General features: G+C 57.4%; 2 protein-coding genes across 2 annotated transcripts; both read left to right on the top strand.

Annotated features, from left to right (window-relative positions):
• Nucleotides 1-5,834: 5,834 nt before the first annotated feature.
• Nucleotides 5,835-10,007, top strand: LDBPK_271670 (hypothetical protein, conserved; the record flags this gene model as incomplete). The annotated part of the gene is made up of 1 exon (XM_003861970.1): nucleotides 5,835-10,007. The coding sequence occupies one exon, from the start codon at nucleotides 5,835-5,837 to the stop codon at nucleotides 10,005-10,007; it is 4,173 nt and encodes a 1,390-aa protein (XP_003862018.1).
• Nucleotides 10,008-12,829: 2,822 nt separating this feature from the next.
• Nucleotides 12,830-14,545, top strand: LDBPK_271660 (hypothetical protein, conserved; the record flags this gene model as incomplete). Its single annotated transcript, XM_003861969.1, has 1 exon — nucleotides 12,830-14,545. The coding sequence occupies one exon, from the start codon at nucleotides 12,830-12,832 to the stop codon at nucleotides 14,543-14,545; it is 1,716 nt and encodes a 571-aa protein (XP_003862017.1).
• Nucleotides 14,546-16,878: the final 2,333 nt, after the last annotated feature.

Raw genomic sequence — 16,878 nt, 5'->3', positions numbered from 1 at the left:
GGGATGGGCGGTATTGGCGATCTCCCCTCCCCCCCCCCCACAGAGGTGCCCTAGCGGCAGTGGAACGGTGGAAGGGGGATTGGCAGGGAACCGCTGGGCAAGGAAGAGCCTACGCGCAGGTGCGTGTACGCTTTAGCCGGATAGATCTGTCTTTGTGCTAGCAGGCGTCCAAGCACACCTCTTCCTCACCAACCCCCCATAACCTTCCTCCCTATCCCTCCCGCTCTTTGCCCCCCCCCTTCGCTGATTCTGTCGCGAGTACGTGCGTAGAGGCGGTTTGTGCGTCGTTATGTGCGTGTGCGTGTGGGTGCACGAGTGTGCTCTGTTCTCTTTTTTTGTTGTTTTTCTGTTCGGCTGTCTTGTGTTCCTCGTTGCCGTTAACGTTGATCGATTCCGTTTCTGCCTCCCCACCCACCCCTCCTCTTCCTCTCTGTGCCTCTCTCCCTCGCCATGTGCGTGTGCGTGTGTGTGTGTGTGTGTATGTGTGCATCAACATTTACATCCTGTGCATGTTTGTGCGTCTGTCTCCCCCCTCTCTCTGTGCGCGTGCGCGCGTGCGTGTCCGTTTCGCTTGAGAAGTGCTTTCCTTTTGCCTTTTCGTCCTTCTGCCGTGCCTCTTTGCTCCTGATCGCCCCCCCCTCCCCCTCTCCCCCTCTTGGGCCTTTCTCCTCGCCGGCCCTTTCTTTCCGTTGTTTCGATTCGGCCACCATTTCTCATTTCCTGCGTTGGCCTCTCCCTCTTTCGCTGTGACGCACTTCCATGTCGTGTCCTGGTTCTTCTCAGAGGCTTCTCCACCCACCCTTCTCCTATTGATTTCTTCTTGTCTCTTGCAATGCTCGACGATGGCGTCTACCCCCCCCCCCCCCCCCCCCGTGCCTGGCCCCCTCGTATCCCATCCACCCCGCTTAGGTTCGCGCACACGCACACGCTCCCGATGTACTCAAACAGGGTGAGGTTGGACCCCGGCTGTGTGCCCTCTATACCCCACACACACGCTCGCCGCCTGCTGTCCTTCCCACCACCACAACTACTAACCCCCCATCCCGTCAGTATTGCTTCTTCTTTTTTCCCCCTTTTCCTTGCTGCTGTAAAAGGCGACTGCCAGTGCTGCGACGCGCCGACAACCGTCCCCTTGCTCCCCTTGGTCTTTGTTGGTGTTGCCATTCTTTCCTCTGCACCAGAAATCCCCTTCCCCCTCCCCCCTTCCCCCTCCCCTAGCCCCACAACGTGAGTACTGATGCGCCGAGGGAGGGAGGGAGGGAGGGGCGGGGGGCTGTCTGTATCATCACACGCACTGGCAGATTTTTCCCGTGTGTTGCCCGGGTCACATCTCTGTCTGTCTGTCTGTCTCTCTCTCTATCCAGCCTCACTGCCTCCTCCTACCACAACCGTTACCATCATTACCATCCTTCATCGTTTGGCTGCTCCTAAGATTAAACAAACCTCATTTTTTTTAAGTTTCGGATTGCCTTCCTTTTTTTTTTGTATTTCGTGGGCTCTTCATGTCTCTCTCTCTCACACCTTTTCCCCTCTTTCCTCCCTCGCTCTCCGGATTCTGTGCATTCTTCCCCATTCCTCCCGTCTGCCTCTCCCTCTCTTTATCTATATCTATGTGTTTCTCCCTCTATAAACTCATACCTCCCCTCTCCCCACCACTATACCCTTCTTCTTCCCGCCTTTTTGCACACTCTTATGTTGTATTCTCCCTCCCTCCGCATATCTGCGTTGCTTCGCGGGCTCTTGTCATGCTCCTTGTCCTCTTTTATCCCCTCCCTCTTGCTTTGTTTCATAGATGGTAAGCTTACGTACTCTCACGCCATCCCTCCACTATTTGTTCTATACGATGGTGAGGGCGTGCCTTGGACCGTGAAGGTTGACGACTTGCTCTCGCTCTCCACTCCGTACCTCCTTCGCCCTCCTTCTCCAAGCGGGCGAGTGGGCACATCGGTCGTTGGGATGCTTGTTTTTTCTTACTCCCCTTCGCTCTCTTTATCTTTTGTATGCTTCTCTTGGGGCATAACGGCGCGGGGAGACCGGGAGCACGATTGAGTTTTCGTTGTCCAGTGGCGGCCAAATCTTTATTCTACCCGTCCGTGTTACTTCTGATTGCCATGTTCTTTGAGAAAGGGCTGCGGCAACCTTCGTGGTCCCTTCTTGCTCGTTTTTTCCACTGTCCATGCCTTAATAGTACGTTCCTCCGCCCACCCGACCACCTTCATGTCTGCACCCAGTGAGATAGGAAGCTGGAAGGGCGAGTTTCTCCGCACTCTCCTCCGTACACACAAGCACAGGCATATACGCGTATTGGCGCTCCTGCATGAGGAGACGCGCTCTGTGCCTCTCGGTACGGCGTTGGTGTCAGCGGCAGGGTCGCACACACACTGCCCCTAGAAGTCAGATCGACTGTGACGAATATGCGGACTTGCTCAAGAGGCCTCCACGGAACTCTCGCCCTCTCCCTTCCCTCACCCATCTCACGTGCTCACGCTGGCGGAGGAATGGAGTTGGTCACCAATAAGCGATGAAGAGAGGAAAATAACGTAGAAAGTGAACGTGTGCCTGCGAATAAGACAAGTAAGCACGCATGCACTCGCAAGAGAAAAGCACGTTGACAGAGAAGCGAAGTTGAGAGGCAGCAGCAGCTACACACAGAGAAAATCAGTTCTTAATACACAGACCGACACCCACGTGCAATCAATTGCCGAGCAGACAAAGCCTTGACCAACATGTCGTATGTCTTTGGCTCTCTAACCCTCTCCTCCCTCTCCCTCCCTCTTCCATATACTGTCGTCTCGCATACCATCTATTCAGTTTCACCGAGGAGAAATCGAAAAGAAACGAATAATAAAACGGGGAAAGGGAAAGCGAGAGGCACACACACCTGTGACGTAAACGTGAGATTGCCCCTTTTGTGCGTGTGTGTGTGTGTGTGCCTCTCTTTTTTTCTTCATCCTGTTCGCGTGTTTCTGCTTTTTTATGGACCGTGCTGTTCCGAAACGTTATTGCCTCCTCCCCTTCTCCCCCCTCTTAGTTGCTTATGTGTGGTGGCCTCCCTCTTCTTCATTCTCATTCCCATCTACACACACACACACACACACAAAGAAAGCGATTCCCTGTCTGCCTGCCTGTCTGTCTGTCTCTTCACCGCTTCGCATGGTCCGATGACGTCTTGCACAGTGAGTGAGGGGGCCCTAACGGTGTTGACGCCTCCCCCTCACCCCCTTTCCATATGCCCCTTTTCTGTGCTGCTGCTTGACATCGCTCGCTGCTTTTCGTTTTGAACGCACCGTTATTTGTATATGCAGGTGTGTGTTCACTCACGCTGAACCCACGCTCGTTTCGTTTCTCCTTGTCTATCCGCTAGCGTGCTCTGTCCTCTCTGTGTAGGAGCTGGTGGTGGCGCGGAGGGGCCTTTGATGGATGGAGAGGTGAGCGATGATGGCTTGGCGGAGTTGGTGTTTCGTGTCTGTCTGCTCATGCGTCACGAACTTTGATACTCTTGCGTGATGACGAGGAGCAACAGGGGCGGCAGAAACAAGCCAACCTCATCGGCCAACAACACCTCTCCCCTGCCCTTTCCAGAAAGCATTGGACACAACTGAAGTCAGAGTAGTGGAAGGAAAGAAAGTGAAGAGACCTCCGCAGCGCAACACAACAGAGTTCGCGACGCCGTCCTCGCGACAGGCACCCTGGGTAGACCCGCAGGCGGAGGTTCACGTGCTTCCTCGTGAATAAACTGAGAGAAAAAACTCGCGGAACTCATAGAGAGGACGAACAGACGAAAAGTAGGTGAGAGAGCAAGATGATAAAACCGAAAGCAACACACCACCTTGAATAAATTCACCTTGCTCTTCTTGTTGACGCGCAACAGCGTGTGACTGCCTGCTGACACGTCACATGAATCCCTCTACCCCGATCCCTTCTCGCTTGCGCTGTCTTCATCTCGCTCCCCATCCCTTTTCCTTTCCCTTCCCCTTCACGCTGGTGGGTTTCGTCTCAGTGCTACCGCGCTGTTCGAGCTTTTTTGTTCGTTCTCTGCTGCCCTGTCACACTCTTTCTTTCTGCTTAGCCTGTGTTTGTGTTTTTCTCCTTCGCTCTTGATCGGTTTTGCTGATGCGCGCCCTTTCCCCCCTCCTCTCCCACGCACCGACTCGCCCACACGTTTTTATGCGCGCCTGTGTGATAATCGGCGCATTCTCTTTTTTTTTTTGGTGCCTTTGTTTGCCCTCTTCGCTTCTTTGCCTTTGTGTGTACAGTGACACTCCTCCCAATCAATGACACGGGCCCAGCGCACGAAGCCGTGCGTACACGTATGAAGACGACGACGACCATCTCGACGTGCCGCTCTTCACTTCGTCTCACTGCGACACCCCTCCCCCCGCCCTCTCCCTCTTTCGACGTCGCGCATGGGCCGTTGCGTGTGCTCGCAGATGTGAGGTCTCCGCCTTTAGTCTTGTTGTCTGTCTGTCTGTCTATGTTCGGCGTTCGCCTGAGCGGTGCCTTTACGGACTGCAGTGACGATGAGGAATCGCGGAAACCAAGAAGGAACTGCAGCAACCTTTCAGAGCCACATCGATGGAATCAAGACCTTGCGCTCGCTTTCTACCCTCTCTCTGCTTCTGTCCCCTTGACAGCCGCAAGGCTCACCTTCATTCATGAGCTGATCGCTTGTGGGCCCCACCCACACCTCACACGCCGAAGTACCCCTGGCTGCGAGTACTCGCATACACACACATATATGTAGGGCACACTGCCCACACCTCTCGCACCCCATCAAGAGCGAATGGGGCATTACACACCCGACGAGTGGTCGCTGTAGCGGCGCTGCTTCGCTTCAAACCCCCCCCGACGCCACGCGTCGCGCTCGGTGTGCGCGGGCCGGGCTCGGGTCTGGATGGGCGGTCGCACGCTCACAGTCTTCGGGCCCGATGGCGAGGGAGTCTCCCTCGACGAGCGCACCCGCGTCTCCGTGCAGATCGCACCCTGGGGCACCCGGGGGGACTTGGCGCCTGAGCCAAAGATGACGGCTGCAGGAAGCGCAGGGCTTGTCGGCGCCGGGCACATGTAACGATGACAGAGCCAGGCTGCGTAGAAGGCGCAGCCCCCACCCCTCAGGCTACGGCAGGATACGTGCGCTCAGCAGACAAATTGGTAAATCGCCGTGTCTCTCGCCGGCAGGGCGGAGGGGTGGCACTTGCAAAGGGGCGCGTTGGAGGCGAGGCCTCTCACTACCACATCCTGTGTAGAGCCACGAAACCAAAAGCCACCGCAAACCGTCATACATGTGCGGATGCGCCCCCGCGGGACACTTAAGTGGACGTGCGCGCACCACCGTCGTCCGCTCCCCCTCCTAAGGGTAGCCGGGTGAGGGGCACCCCAGCACTACTTCTCTCTCCTGGGGGAGGGGCGTATATGTCTGTTCATGTGTGCTTGCCCCCTTCCGTCCCTCTGTCGCTGCAGTCCTTTCCCCTCTCTACCTTTATATCCGCCGAGAAACCTTCAACATGAACACTCACCGCTCTTCCCTGTCCTGTTTGTGTGTGGGTATGTCTCTGTTCGTTCGCACAGGCTCTCCCCACATCTCTCTCGCTCGTGTTTCCCTTGTTCTATTGCTTCCTTGTCTCTTCGCATCCTTGCTACCCCCACCCCACTCAGCCCCTTTCTACCCTGTGCGCGCCAAACCAGCACGTGTCTCTCGTTATCCCGGCTTCCTTCTCCCTGTGCCTCTGCTGCTCCTCTGCTCCTGTTTCGTGCCTGCTCTTCTCACTACCAGCATACCCCTGCCTCTCTGCACATGCTTAGACATACACACAACCACATAGGGAGAGCAAAGTATGCGGCACGTGTTTTACATTCCATCATCGTACGCGGCGTTGATCTATGCCCTGACCACGGGGTACGCGCTGTTTGCCTGCCTCTACATGGCCGGCGTCCTCCACTGGAGCGATATTATGGTGACGTCATGCGGGGAGCACCACTACGAGTTCTGGCCTAGCATCAGCGCCACGATCGGTGACATGATGCCGGAGAGGCAGACGTGGCGGGTGGCCTTCGCCTTGTGCGCCCCGTTCCGCTTGGGCGCCAGCATCTCTTTATTCAACGTCTTTTGGCAAAGAGCTTCACGTGGCATGGCGGACCTGTACGGCTTTCGCAGCTCGTGGAAGGCCTTCCTGAGCAGCAACGCCTTCTTGGCGCTCCTGGCACTTTGGGCTGATATGTGGCGACTCATCGGGGCCTCCGTGTATTCTGTAGTGAGCTCGAAGGAGTCGCTCACTTACCACAACCTTGGCTTCTGCCCCTACCTCCCCTTCTGCCTTGTGCTGCAGGTGGCCGTGACGATGCTGGTGCGGCGCAATCAGTTCAACATGGCCATCTACCCTACCCCGCAAGACGCCGCCGCCTCGTACGCGGTCAAGCGCGTTTGCCTCTGTGGCGAGGTCGTCGGTACCGTTGGCGTCGTCTGCTGCTACAGCTACTACCTCCGCACGTGTGCAAACGGCTCACTCAGCTTGTCGAACATATGCGAGTGGGTGTTCTCCATCTTCAACATCATCTTTGACGGCTCGGCTTGGTTTGACTTAAGGCAGGAGGGCTGGTGGCTGAGCGGGCCGCCGAGTTTCTACCGGAAGCTTTATGCTCGTCGCGCCCACCGCGCTAGCGGAGCGAAGTCGCCGCCGCGGGTCAAAGGCGCGAAAGACGGTGCCAAGGATAGACATGCTGACGGCGACGTCGACGTCGGGGCGCCGGTTTTCAACGGCGATGGCGACGCGACGCCAGAGCGCGACAGCGGTGCTGCTGCCGAGGATACGATGCCGCTCACCTCCCCACCGCGTACCACCACGGGCGAGTTCTTCCTCGATCGCAATGTCATTCTGCACCGCTTCAGCTTCTGCAGCGCGCCGTCGAGGCTGTCGTTGTGGATCTGCGATCTGTACTGGGCGCACATGTTTTTCGAAATGGCGGTGCACCTCATCCAGCACATGTACTTTATGCCGCTCATCGCCATGTCGCTCTCGTGGGAGGTGTCCTCGCTGCTGGTGCTCGGCGCTCCGTGCCTGTTGCGCATCAGCGCCTTTCGTCGATGGGCCACAGGGCCGTGCATCTGTGCACGGACCTGGCTGAAGCCATCGCATGTGCCGATCGGCCTCAGTTACCGCACGGTGCCCATGTACATTCTTTTCTACGCGCTGGCGTCGATCTCCCACTTCCACCAGGTCATCCGCTGGAATCCCGGCAAGAAGATTCTGGTGGTCGCGGTGGGTCCACTGTTCCTCTCGCTGGCGCTCTACACACGCTTTTTATACCCCTCCACCGTGACGCTCAAGCGTGCATGGGCGATGGGCAATGAGGACAGCCGCCGCATGACAATGACGCTGCCGCTCGGGTTGGTTCTCTGCATGCTTCTCCGTGTGCAGCATGTGGGCGTGTCGCCCTTCTTCACAAACCCCTTCTACGGCAGCATCTACGGCATCTTGCTGGGCCTGATCTTCACCACCATCATCTACCGCCATGCCATGATGGGCAATACGCTGAAGGAGGAGGTACAGCAGCAGTGCAGCGCGCCTTCTGCCGCGCAGATGAGCGCGACGACACCGCGGATGCGCGATTCGCATCGTGACAGCGATGCTGAGGAAATCCAGGACTTTTACGTGAGCACCTCGAGCGGCGGCCGTGACGCCTCGCACACCGACTGCATTGGCAAGAAGGTCGCTGACGGTGCCGATATCCGCGGCGTCCACTTTAGTCTGAGCCAGGTCGACGAGGTGAACGAGAACACTGTGTCGGCCATCGCCACGCTTTACACGCCGCCGTCCCCGGCGCTGCTCGGTGTTTTGTGTGGGTGCATCACAAGCATCGGCATCACGTTCTTGATCTGCCCCAACTACATTCCACGCATGCTCGCGGTGGAGCCTTTCCCAGCGAATCTCGTCATCGCAGGCGTCTTCACAGCTGGGTTGTACTACTCTACGGACGTCCTTCCTCTCGCGCTCGTGCTGCTGCGTCCCAAGGGCCACCCTGACATCGTGCGACGCGCGCTCTACGCCGTCTTTGGCGGTTCCTGGGCCCGCTTCGGTGTGCTCTTGGCTCTCAACACTACGCTGATGCTTTTTGCCACGCGGCAGACAAACTTCACGTATGAGGTGCCGCACGACGGATACCCCGTGACGATGGACACGCCGAGGGCGCAGGTGGATGTGAAGTACTGGGAGGCGCAAGAGACATTTTGGGGTAGCAAGCATGTGGCCTTCATGGGCGGCCTCGGCTTCACCTTCTGCATGGGTGTGCTCTTCCCCTTCGCGATGGAGGTGACGTGGGCGCACCAGCGCGACCGCCGCTTTGCACAGATCGCGGATGCGACGGACACAGAGGCCGTTATCAGTCACGAGTGCTCCTTCTTCGTGTCCTTCGAGTTCACCTGGCTCCTATGCGTGACCTCCTTCTGCGTCCTCTACGCGCTGTGCATCTCTTACCCGTTTGTGCCGATGGCGTGGCTGGTGCGCGAAAAGTCGCGGCCTCTCATCCTGGCGCATGTCGGCACGCTGTACCTCACCGCCTGGATTGTGGCGCGTCGCATCCGCAGCTCTCGCGCGGTCGCCGCTGCCATCACGGATGTTGCTGCGGCGCGGAAGCAGCGCTCCATCCAGATGATGGTCATCATCATCATCGCCTTCTCTTTTGTGTGGGTGTTTATCGGACGGGTTACCATGGGCGGCGCCGATGCCACATTCCCAGCGAACAAGAAGACGGCCATCCAGTTCCAAGAGGAGGTGCTGCACCTGCACAAGATGCTCATTGAGCTGCGCAGGGAGCGCAACATCATCACGGACCCCTACATGAAGAAGTTCGAGACGATCTACTACCAGGAGCGATTCGAGGATGCAATGGCGAGCATGGGCAAGAACATTACGGAGTCGAAGGACGGCGTTCCGGTGGACCCCAAGTTCAATCTGACGCATCTCAGCCGCGAGGACCGCATTGACGTCTGGGAGGCCGCTAAGGCGATGACTTTCTTCTCCGGAGCGATCTGGACGGTCCACTTTGGGTTGGACAACTACAACGTCGACTCCTTCTCCCGCATCGTGGAGGAGCTGCGCAAGACGGAGGCCAGCGTGATCGGGCTGCTGGAGAGTGACAGCATGCATCTCACGAACGGCAACCGCGACATGGTCGACTACGTTTCGTACCACCTCGGCTTCCGCTACACGGACTACGGCCCCACCGCCCTCGACAACACATACGGATGCGCCCTCGTTACCCGCTACCCCATCCTCGACGTGCGCCGCTACGTCATCCCATCCCCTCTCGGCGAGTTGGCATGCGTCATTCACGCGGTGCTGGATGTGTACGGTCTGCCGGTGCACACGTACGTCGGCCACTTCGGCAACACGGAACACTGGGCGGACGGCTTGCTGCAGTCCCAGTTTCTCGGGCGGCTCGTCCTGTCGAATCCGGGGCCGTCCATGTGGCTCGGCTACCTTGTCACCCATCCCGGAATGAAGGAGCGGTATCAGGAGTACACAGACCCGAAGGCGCCGGGCAAGTTTCGCGACGCTGGGCTGGAGATGTACCGGCAGCACCCGTGGGCGCGGCTGTGGGATCGCGGCGGCTACGAGGAGGAGCTACCGGTGCCCACAAAGCAGCCAGTCAAAAAGACAGACTTTGACATCGAGGTGAAGTTTCAATACGTAGGCTATCTGGAGGAAGGCATGCAGGTGGACAGCCACTTTCGCCGCCCGCCAGCGGACAAGCCGCCACGCCATTTCTACTACAATGACACCGGCCGTTACACGAACGCTCACCCGCGGTTCGAGTTCATGGATCGATATTGCCAGTACTGCCTATACAAGACCGGCGCTACGGTAGACGAGGTGGTAGGTGATGCGGGGAAGCTGCAACCTTACCAGGTGCGCCTGTTCGATTGGTGGCGCATCGTCGACCACGGGGTGGAACTGCTGTCCGACACGGAAATTCAGGTCATCCAGCTCGCGTTCGAGAAACGTGCGTGAAGTAAGCGGATTGGAAATGTGGTTGCGACGCGAAAAAGCGACGAGCACCGAAGAAAGACACTCAGCAGGGAGGGCCGGCCGTATGTTTTCGCCATCATCCTGACCTCCGCAAGGTGAACACGTTGCCTGCTCTCGAACTTGCGCGTCCATATGTGCATGGACACTATACTTAGGCTTTTCATATATATATATATGTCTGCCTGCTTTCCTTCTGCCCTCTTCCCTGAAGGAGTTTGTGATCACTTCATCTGTTTGCGGAGGTGTCGTTTTGCAAGGATAGGGATGTGCTCTCGCGGTCTCTATGCTTGAAAGGTGCTGGGAAGCGTTGCTGGTGTGCATGCATATGACGAAAGGAGGGAGGAGGGGGCAGCGGCGGCGGCCGGCAAGCCGCAACGCTTAGTGCTGCTGCTGCCTCTGCCGTGGCCAAGAGAAGGAGAGAGGCCAGGTCGCACATAGGTTCGGGTGGTTTCTCTCTCTCTCCTTCCGTTGTACAAGATGCTACTCCTGCTCTGCCTCACGCCTTGAGCGCAGTGAGCGTGTGTCGGCGGCGTTTGCTCTTTTCCTCTTTCGTTCCTGTGCGTTATGTGTGCAACGCGTTGGCGAAACCTTCCCTCCCACCCCCTTCGTCTTTTCCCCCGGTTGGTGCTTCTTCGGCAACCATGTCTTGCCCACCTAGCGTGCCTTCCCTTTTCTTTTCATCGTTGAATAAGACGACATTTTTCTTCCCTCTTTCCCCCAGAACTTGTCACTTCTTGCATGATGCGCATGACGCCGCACTTTTCTGTGTTCGTGTGTGCTAACGTGCTATTATTCATGTCGCTTATTTTTATTTTCGTTGTTGCTGTTGGGCGGTTTTCTCTCTCTTATTCGCGCGTTTTCCTTGTGTCTTTTCGTCTTATACACGAAAGAGGCGCGCTCTTTCCATTTCCATCGCTCTCCAAGAGCGAAAGGGAGCGGGGAGCACACACGCACACACACGCACAAGGGAAGAGAGAGAGAGATCGATTTTCTCCTACGCAAGCGCACTCGCATCCCATCGCACCTCTGCGCATGGTGTGCACGCCGTCACGAAGCCAGCACGCAAGTGACAGGCGCTTTATCGTTTTTCGTCTTTCCCAGTCAATAAAAAAGAAAGAACGCACGCATCATCATTGCCGTCGTCATCGTCATTGTCACCATCGTCGTCTCCCACTCTCTCCTCTGCGTGTCACGTGCGGGTCCATCTCAGGCGATTTTCTCGTGTTGCGTGCTCGGTTTGCCTTTTTCTTTGGTGATCTCCTCCTTTCTTTCGTTGCCTCTGTCGTTGTTGTGGTGCTTCTCCTTGGCGCTCTCTGGCAAGACTGAGGTGGGGCCTTTCGTCTGGGCAGCGCTTGCCCGGCGGTTGCCAGCACACGCGCTTGTGTATTACGCCCTCTCTCGTAGTATGCGCTGATTGAAGTTGTCTCTCCAGTGCATATCTGAGGGACAATGACACCCACACCCACACGCGCACGCGCGCAAGTTCGCCAAATGGAGAAGGAAGGGGGGGGGGACACTCAGTGATAGAGCTCGCCTCGGCTTCTGCTGCCTTCTATCTTCCTCTTTCGCTCCTTTTACTGTGCCGACGATGGGGGCGCGTTTCTGCTGCCTTTTCCTTTTCTCGATTTGGGGTTTGATTCCTAGTGCTTTTCTCTTTTTTTTTCACAGCCAGCATATTCCCTGTTTCTGTCGGTCACCTCAGTCTGTGGCATCACAGGGCCCAGTACCGTCTCTTTCTGGGGAAGTCAAGCAGCCTGCCCAGCCTGCCCTCGGGGTACGGACTGGCGGACTCGTGGCGCCGGCGGACAGGTCGTTGCTGGCGCCGTGCCGAAGAGACGTGTGGCCATGGTGATCACGCTTGTGCCGGCTCACTACGCATCGTGTCGACCATTTCAACAGGTGTACACACCCGCCTGCTGTTTTTCGGCATTCGCGGCGTTGCAGTGATGTCGAGCGTCGTTCTGGGCTTAGCCTGCGGTGTACGCAGTGGCATTGCGGTGGGCTGAGCGGCGCCAAGCGGTGTTGGTCGGCCCTGCTGCTTGGCATAGTCGTGGTTGTACGTGCGTATATGTCTGCTGACTTGTCGGGAGGGGGGCTGGCATATAATGGACACGGTGGGAAGCAATCGTTGTATTTCTTCATGGCGTTCTTTTCTGATTGAGTGTTGTGTTTTTCTCTGCGCGTGAAAAGGATGGGCCACCACGAAAATAAAGGTGCGTGTAATTCTGCGGGCCTGCGACGACTGGCCTTCTAGATGCAGACACACACGCGCCATCGCCGCGGACATGCATCTTCAGCCGTAACCGTGGCGTGTGTGGAACAAGTCTTGGCCGCCCTCACGGAGATGCGTGAGGGTGTTTGTGCTGGCGTGCGCGGGGTATGCGACGCATACGGTCTGCCCAAGTGCGCTGGGGGTGGTGCGGGGGGTGGAGGGGCGTAGGAGGAGGGGACGCTCCTCTTTTTCAGCCGTGGCGAGGGACTTCCGTGGTGGGGTGCGCGATGACCAAAGACTTTAGCGTCTTTTTTTTCTCTCTCTCACGTCCTCCCTTTTCGGTTTCCGCTGATTTGGCGCGTGCGCTTGACCGATCGGCTATCACACTCGCGCGTGCATGAGCGCCACTTGCAAACCACACCTTACCTCTCCGCGTCTCTTGCTCATCGCACCTCACGACTTGTCTTTCAAGGAAGAGGGACTGGCATCTGTAGTGGAGTCGATCACGTCGGAGGCTTATTGCCTGTGTGGGCGGCTTTAACTGTCTGAAGTGTCCCCCCCTCCCCACCCCAAGAAAGCCTGTATCCCAGGGATGTCGCGGAGACCGAGCGGCTCGTTTGGCCGCAGCGTCAGCGGCTCCAGCCAGCTCACCAGCACAAGCGGGAGCGGCGGCGGCGACGCCGGCAGCTCGACGGCGGCGCCACAGGCGGTGTTCTGCGTGAACCCCATTTTCTTTGAGAACTGCGGTGCGCTCTTGAATGCGCCGAGCGGGCTGACGACGGCATCCGTGCTGAAGGTGCTGCAGAGCACTGGCAGCAAGACGTCGATTTCTCTCGCCAAGTGGAAGGAGACGGCCATGACGGTGCTCGGGCTGCGCGAGTCGACTGCGTACGCCATCTTTGACGTCTTCTTCGCCTTAAGCGGGGGCTGCATCCAAAATACACCGGCCTATTTGGGCGGAGAGCGGACGAGTGTGGCTCAGCTGCGGCAGGAGAGCAACCGTGCCCTGCTGCAGAGGATGGGCGGCGCCGTTGATCAAGGTCGCTGGCCAGCCGCCTCCACCGCGCGACAGGTGAGCCTGCCGGGGCTTCTTATCTTTCTGCTCTGTCAGCTCTTTGTAGAGCGCAAGCGGGCGGGCGCGCCTAACAAGTTCACATCAGAGGCAGTGGCCGAGTACGTGCGGCAGCATCTGCACGACTTCATCAGCGCCGTCGCAGTTACACGTGCGTCTCGTCTGACCATGGCTGACGCGGCGGAGCTTGGCTATCTGCTCCGTGAGGTCGTGAACGGTGTTGAGCAGCCGTTCGGACCCAGCATCAGCTTTCTCTGGCAGTTTAACGAGAAGACGATCGACGTCGCGGTTCTCTCCCAGTACCTGCGAGTGCGCATCCGCTCCAACGGCGAAATAAAGAAGGTTGGCAGCGGCACCGCGACGGTAGCGAACGCCTTTGGCTTCAACAACATCACCATCCAGAACCTAGCCGACACGGTGCACATCACGCCGTACGCCCTTCTGCCAGATATGGCGTCCCGTCTGCTGTCATCTAACTTGACCATCTCGAACTGCTCGCAGACGCACATCTATGCCCCGTCGGTGCTCCCTCACACCCTGCTTAGCTCCCTCACGAACTGCACTGTCTCACTGGGCCCGGTGAGCGGCGTGCTGAGTGTGCAGAACTGCCATCACTGCTCCATCTCTGCCCTTTGCGGGGCGGTCATTGTGAGCAACTGCACCAACGTGACGCTATACGTGTGTGTGAACACACCGCCAGTTCTCATTCCGAATGAGGGCTTGAACGGCGATGTGAGGGCATCGGGAACGAGCAGCAACAGGGTAAACGGTGCAACATCCGTGTCCTCCGGGGGAGGGGTGCGTTTTGCTCCGTACAATTCTTTCTACCCCGCCATGGAGCAGCACATCAGCAGCTCCGGCATCAGTCCGCTACTGAATGTATGGAACGTGGGGCTGCCTAATCACGAATCGATTCTGCCGCCTTCGGAATTCCAAAGCGTGCCTTTCCCCTTGACGCAGTCCGCCAACCTCAGCAACGTTACCCGTACAAACCCATGCCCACTACCGGCGCCGTATCGTGACGCGATGAACCGCCGCCTACAGCGACTGCGTGATGTGAACGATGCGATTGCTAGTGCCACCGGGCGGCTGAGGGAGGTGGGGCGCAGCGACCTTGTGGATGAGCTGCACCAACGTGTCACATCCATGTTTCGCGACTGGTTGAAGGAGACGGGGCAAGAGCACGTCTTGGCGGACTTGACACACACAACTGCGCCTAGCAAAACGGTGGGCTGAGGGGCATAGAATGAGGAGAGAGAAAATAGAGATGTGTGGCTGGGTGTGTGGGCCATCGTGGGGCCTCTCCGAAGCTGGATTCGCTGTTGAGTAAAGTGGAGAAAACGGTGCAGGAGAGAGAGAGACAAAAAGTATGGGCGGGTTTTGGCATCGAAGTTCGAAGGGGAGGGGAGAGAGGGCCACAGGGCGATGAAAAGGGGGCCAGATACTATGAGTGTTGACGTATTGGCTGTTGCAGGGAACGGGGTGCGCGCGTATGTTATGGCTCGCCCACTTCGACAACTCTCTCCCCTACATCTTTTTTCGAAGCACCGACTGGCCCATGGAGTCTTGCTTGAACGGCGGTCCTTTGCCGCTTTCACTTTTCCTTCGCTTGTCTCCAGCAGGTGCACTCTCTCTCTCTCTGATGAGGCAATGACGTCTGGAGTAGATACATATACATGTTTTATTTTCATCCATAGTCAGCTGTGAACACCCCAGTGCGTGGTATCCTCAGGGCCCAGTACACCCCGATTCTGTGGGGAGGCTGAGCAGAGCCTCTCCCTCTTACCCCTGCCAGCGCCGCTCCACTTCTGGTGATGACAAGGTCAAGCACCCGCGACGTGGGGAGGTCAGAGCGATACATTGCTGCGGATGTCGGCGGGCAGGCCCTGAATGATGTTGCGTCGGAGCGACCTGCAACAGTGAACACGCTTGTGCCATCCACATGATGGACAACGTGTTCGCGTGACTCGAGAGTGTATCTCACCCCGGCCCTCACACTGCCAACTGGTGGGGGAGCCTGCGCCCCCCTCCCCCCCTCCCCCAAGGGGGCGGCACCACGCGATGAGGGCTTTGTGACAGGGGGCCAGCTGTGTGTGTGTGTGCAGAGTGTGACTGATCTTGTATGGCAGGAGAAGGGGAGGGGAGGGGGCACACGTTAGACACAAGCGACAACAGAAGCAGCAGCAGCAGGAGGAGCTGCGCTCGTTTTTTTTTTCGCCTTCTCTTGCTTGTCAATATCTTGTGCCTTGATGGAGAGTGTGGAGGCGTCTTTGCGCGTTCCGCACCGTTTCTTCTTCGAATCAGCCTTCGACGCTGCACTTGGACTTTTTGTATGGGTGAGGTCGAGTGATGAAGCGGCGGGGCGAGAAGCGGTGGCTCACGCGAGTGCCGAAGCATGCTCCCCCTCTCCGCCCCCGCTGCACACGGCGATCGCCGTCTGCGTAGAAGGTGGGGAGGAGCAATGGAGGAGGCGCATCACGGCTGTTGTTTTGAAAGTTTCTCCCTTTTACGTTGTGCACGTGTGCTCATTTGGTCGCCTTCGTGGTGGTGTTTTGTTTCAATTTTCTTTTTTTTTCGTTCTTGCTTCCCGCGCGTACGTGTTGGTAGTCTTGCGCGCGCGTGCGTCTCTGTGTTTTCTTAGCGGCTTCCCTCTTGCCATCCCCCTGATCCGTATATATGTGCGTGAGTGGGGAGGGGGAGAGAGGCGCGGGGGAGAGGGAGGGGGCGGGGGCGGGAGTGTGTAGCCGTGCGTCTGTTTGTGCGTGCGCCCTTCGGTATCTTCTTTGTGTTTTGTTGTCTATCTGAAGCTGTGGCGCCTTTTTTATGGTTCTTCTTTACTGTATTTCCTCCTTCCTCCGTCCGTGAGGGCCCTCTGCGTTGGGCCTGTGACCTCTCGAGTGCTCTCCCTGTCTTTCTCCCTGCATCTGCTTCTTGTTATTGTTCGCCTTGCACAGTCGCCGCCACATCAAGAAAAGTGTGCGAGAGAGAGAGAGGAAAGCAAGGGCACGGAAAGAAAAAAAAGAAAGGAAGAGAATACCACAAGCGCCAAGTGAGCGATTGCATGAAGGTGCGTAGGCGGGTGGGGACGCGACACCAACAGTGATGCTTTTTTTCGTGATGGAGAAGTTGTGCAGTGAACCCGAAAAAACAAAAGAAGGTCGTTTTCTTTTCGTTCTCCCCTTGTGTTCCATCACACTGGTGCCTCCGCGTTAGCTGACCCTCTCCCTTCCTTTCCTCCTAAGGCCGATCGAGCCCACCGAGGCTGACTATGTCAAGTGGGTGTATGTGTGCATACCTGCGCTGAAGCTTCCGTTATGGTGCTCTTGCTGATTAGAACGGTGCCAGCGATGAAGAGAGCAGGTCTTCTACAAGCTAAGGTGACGCTTCTGTTGCAGCTGAAGCTGAGCGCAATGCTTTTGCGGTCATGTAGGCGGCCACACACGCAACGGCGCAAACACACAGAAACATCTTCACATTTGAGGATGACGTGTGAGTAGTGCAGCAGCCTGGACAGATGCTCTCTCGAGTTTTGTCAGGCATGCGGACCTTCGTTGTTTACCCTCCATTTC

The sequence above is a fragment of the Leishmania donovani genome, chromosome 27 (genome assembly GCF_000227135.1).
Source record: "Leishmania donovani BPK282A1 complete genome, chromosome 27".
In the NCBI taxonomy this organism is placed as follows: Eukaryota; Euglenozoa; class Kinetoplastea; order Trypanosomatida; family Trypanosomatidae; genus Leishmania; species Leishmania donovani.
This window is presented reverse-complemented; position numbering and strand designations above follow the sequence as displayed.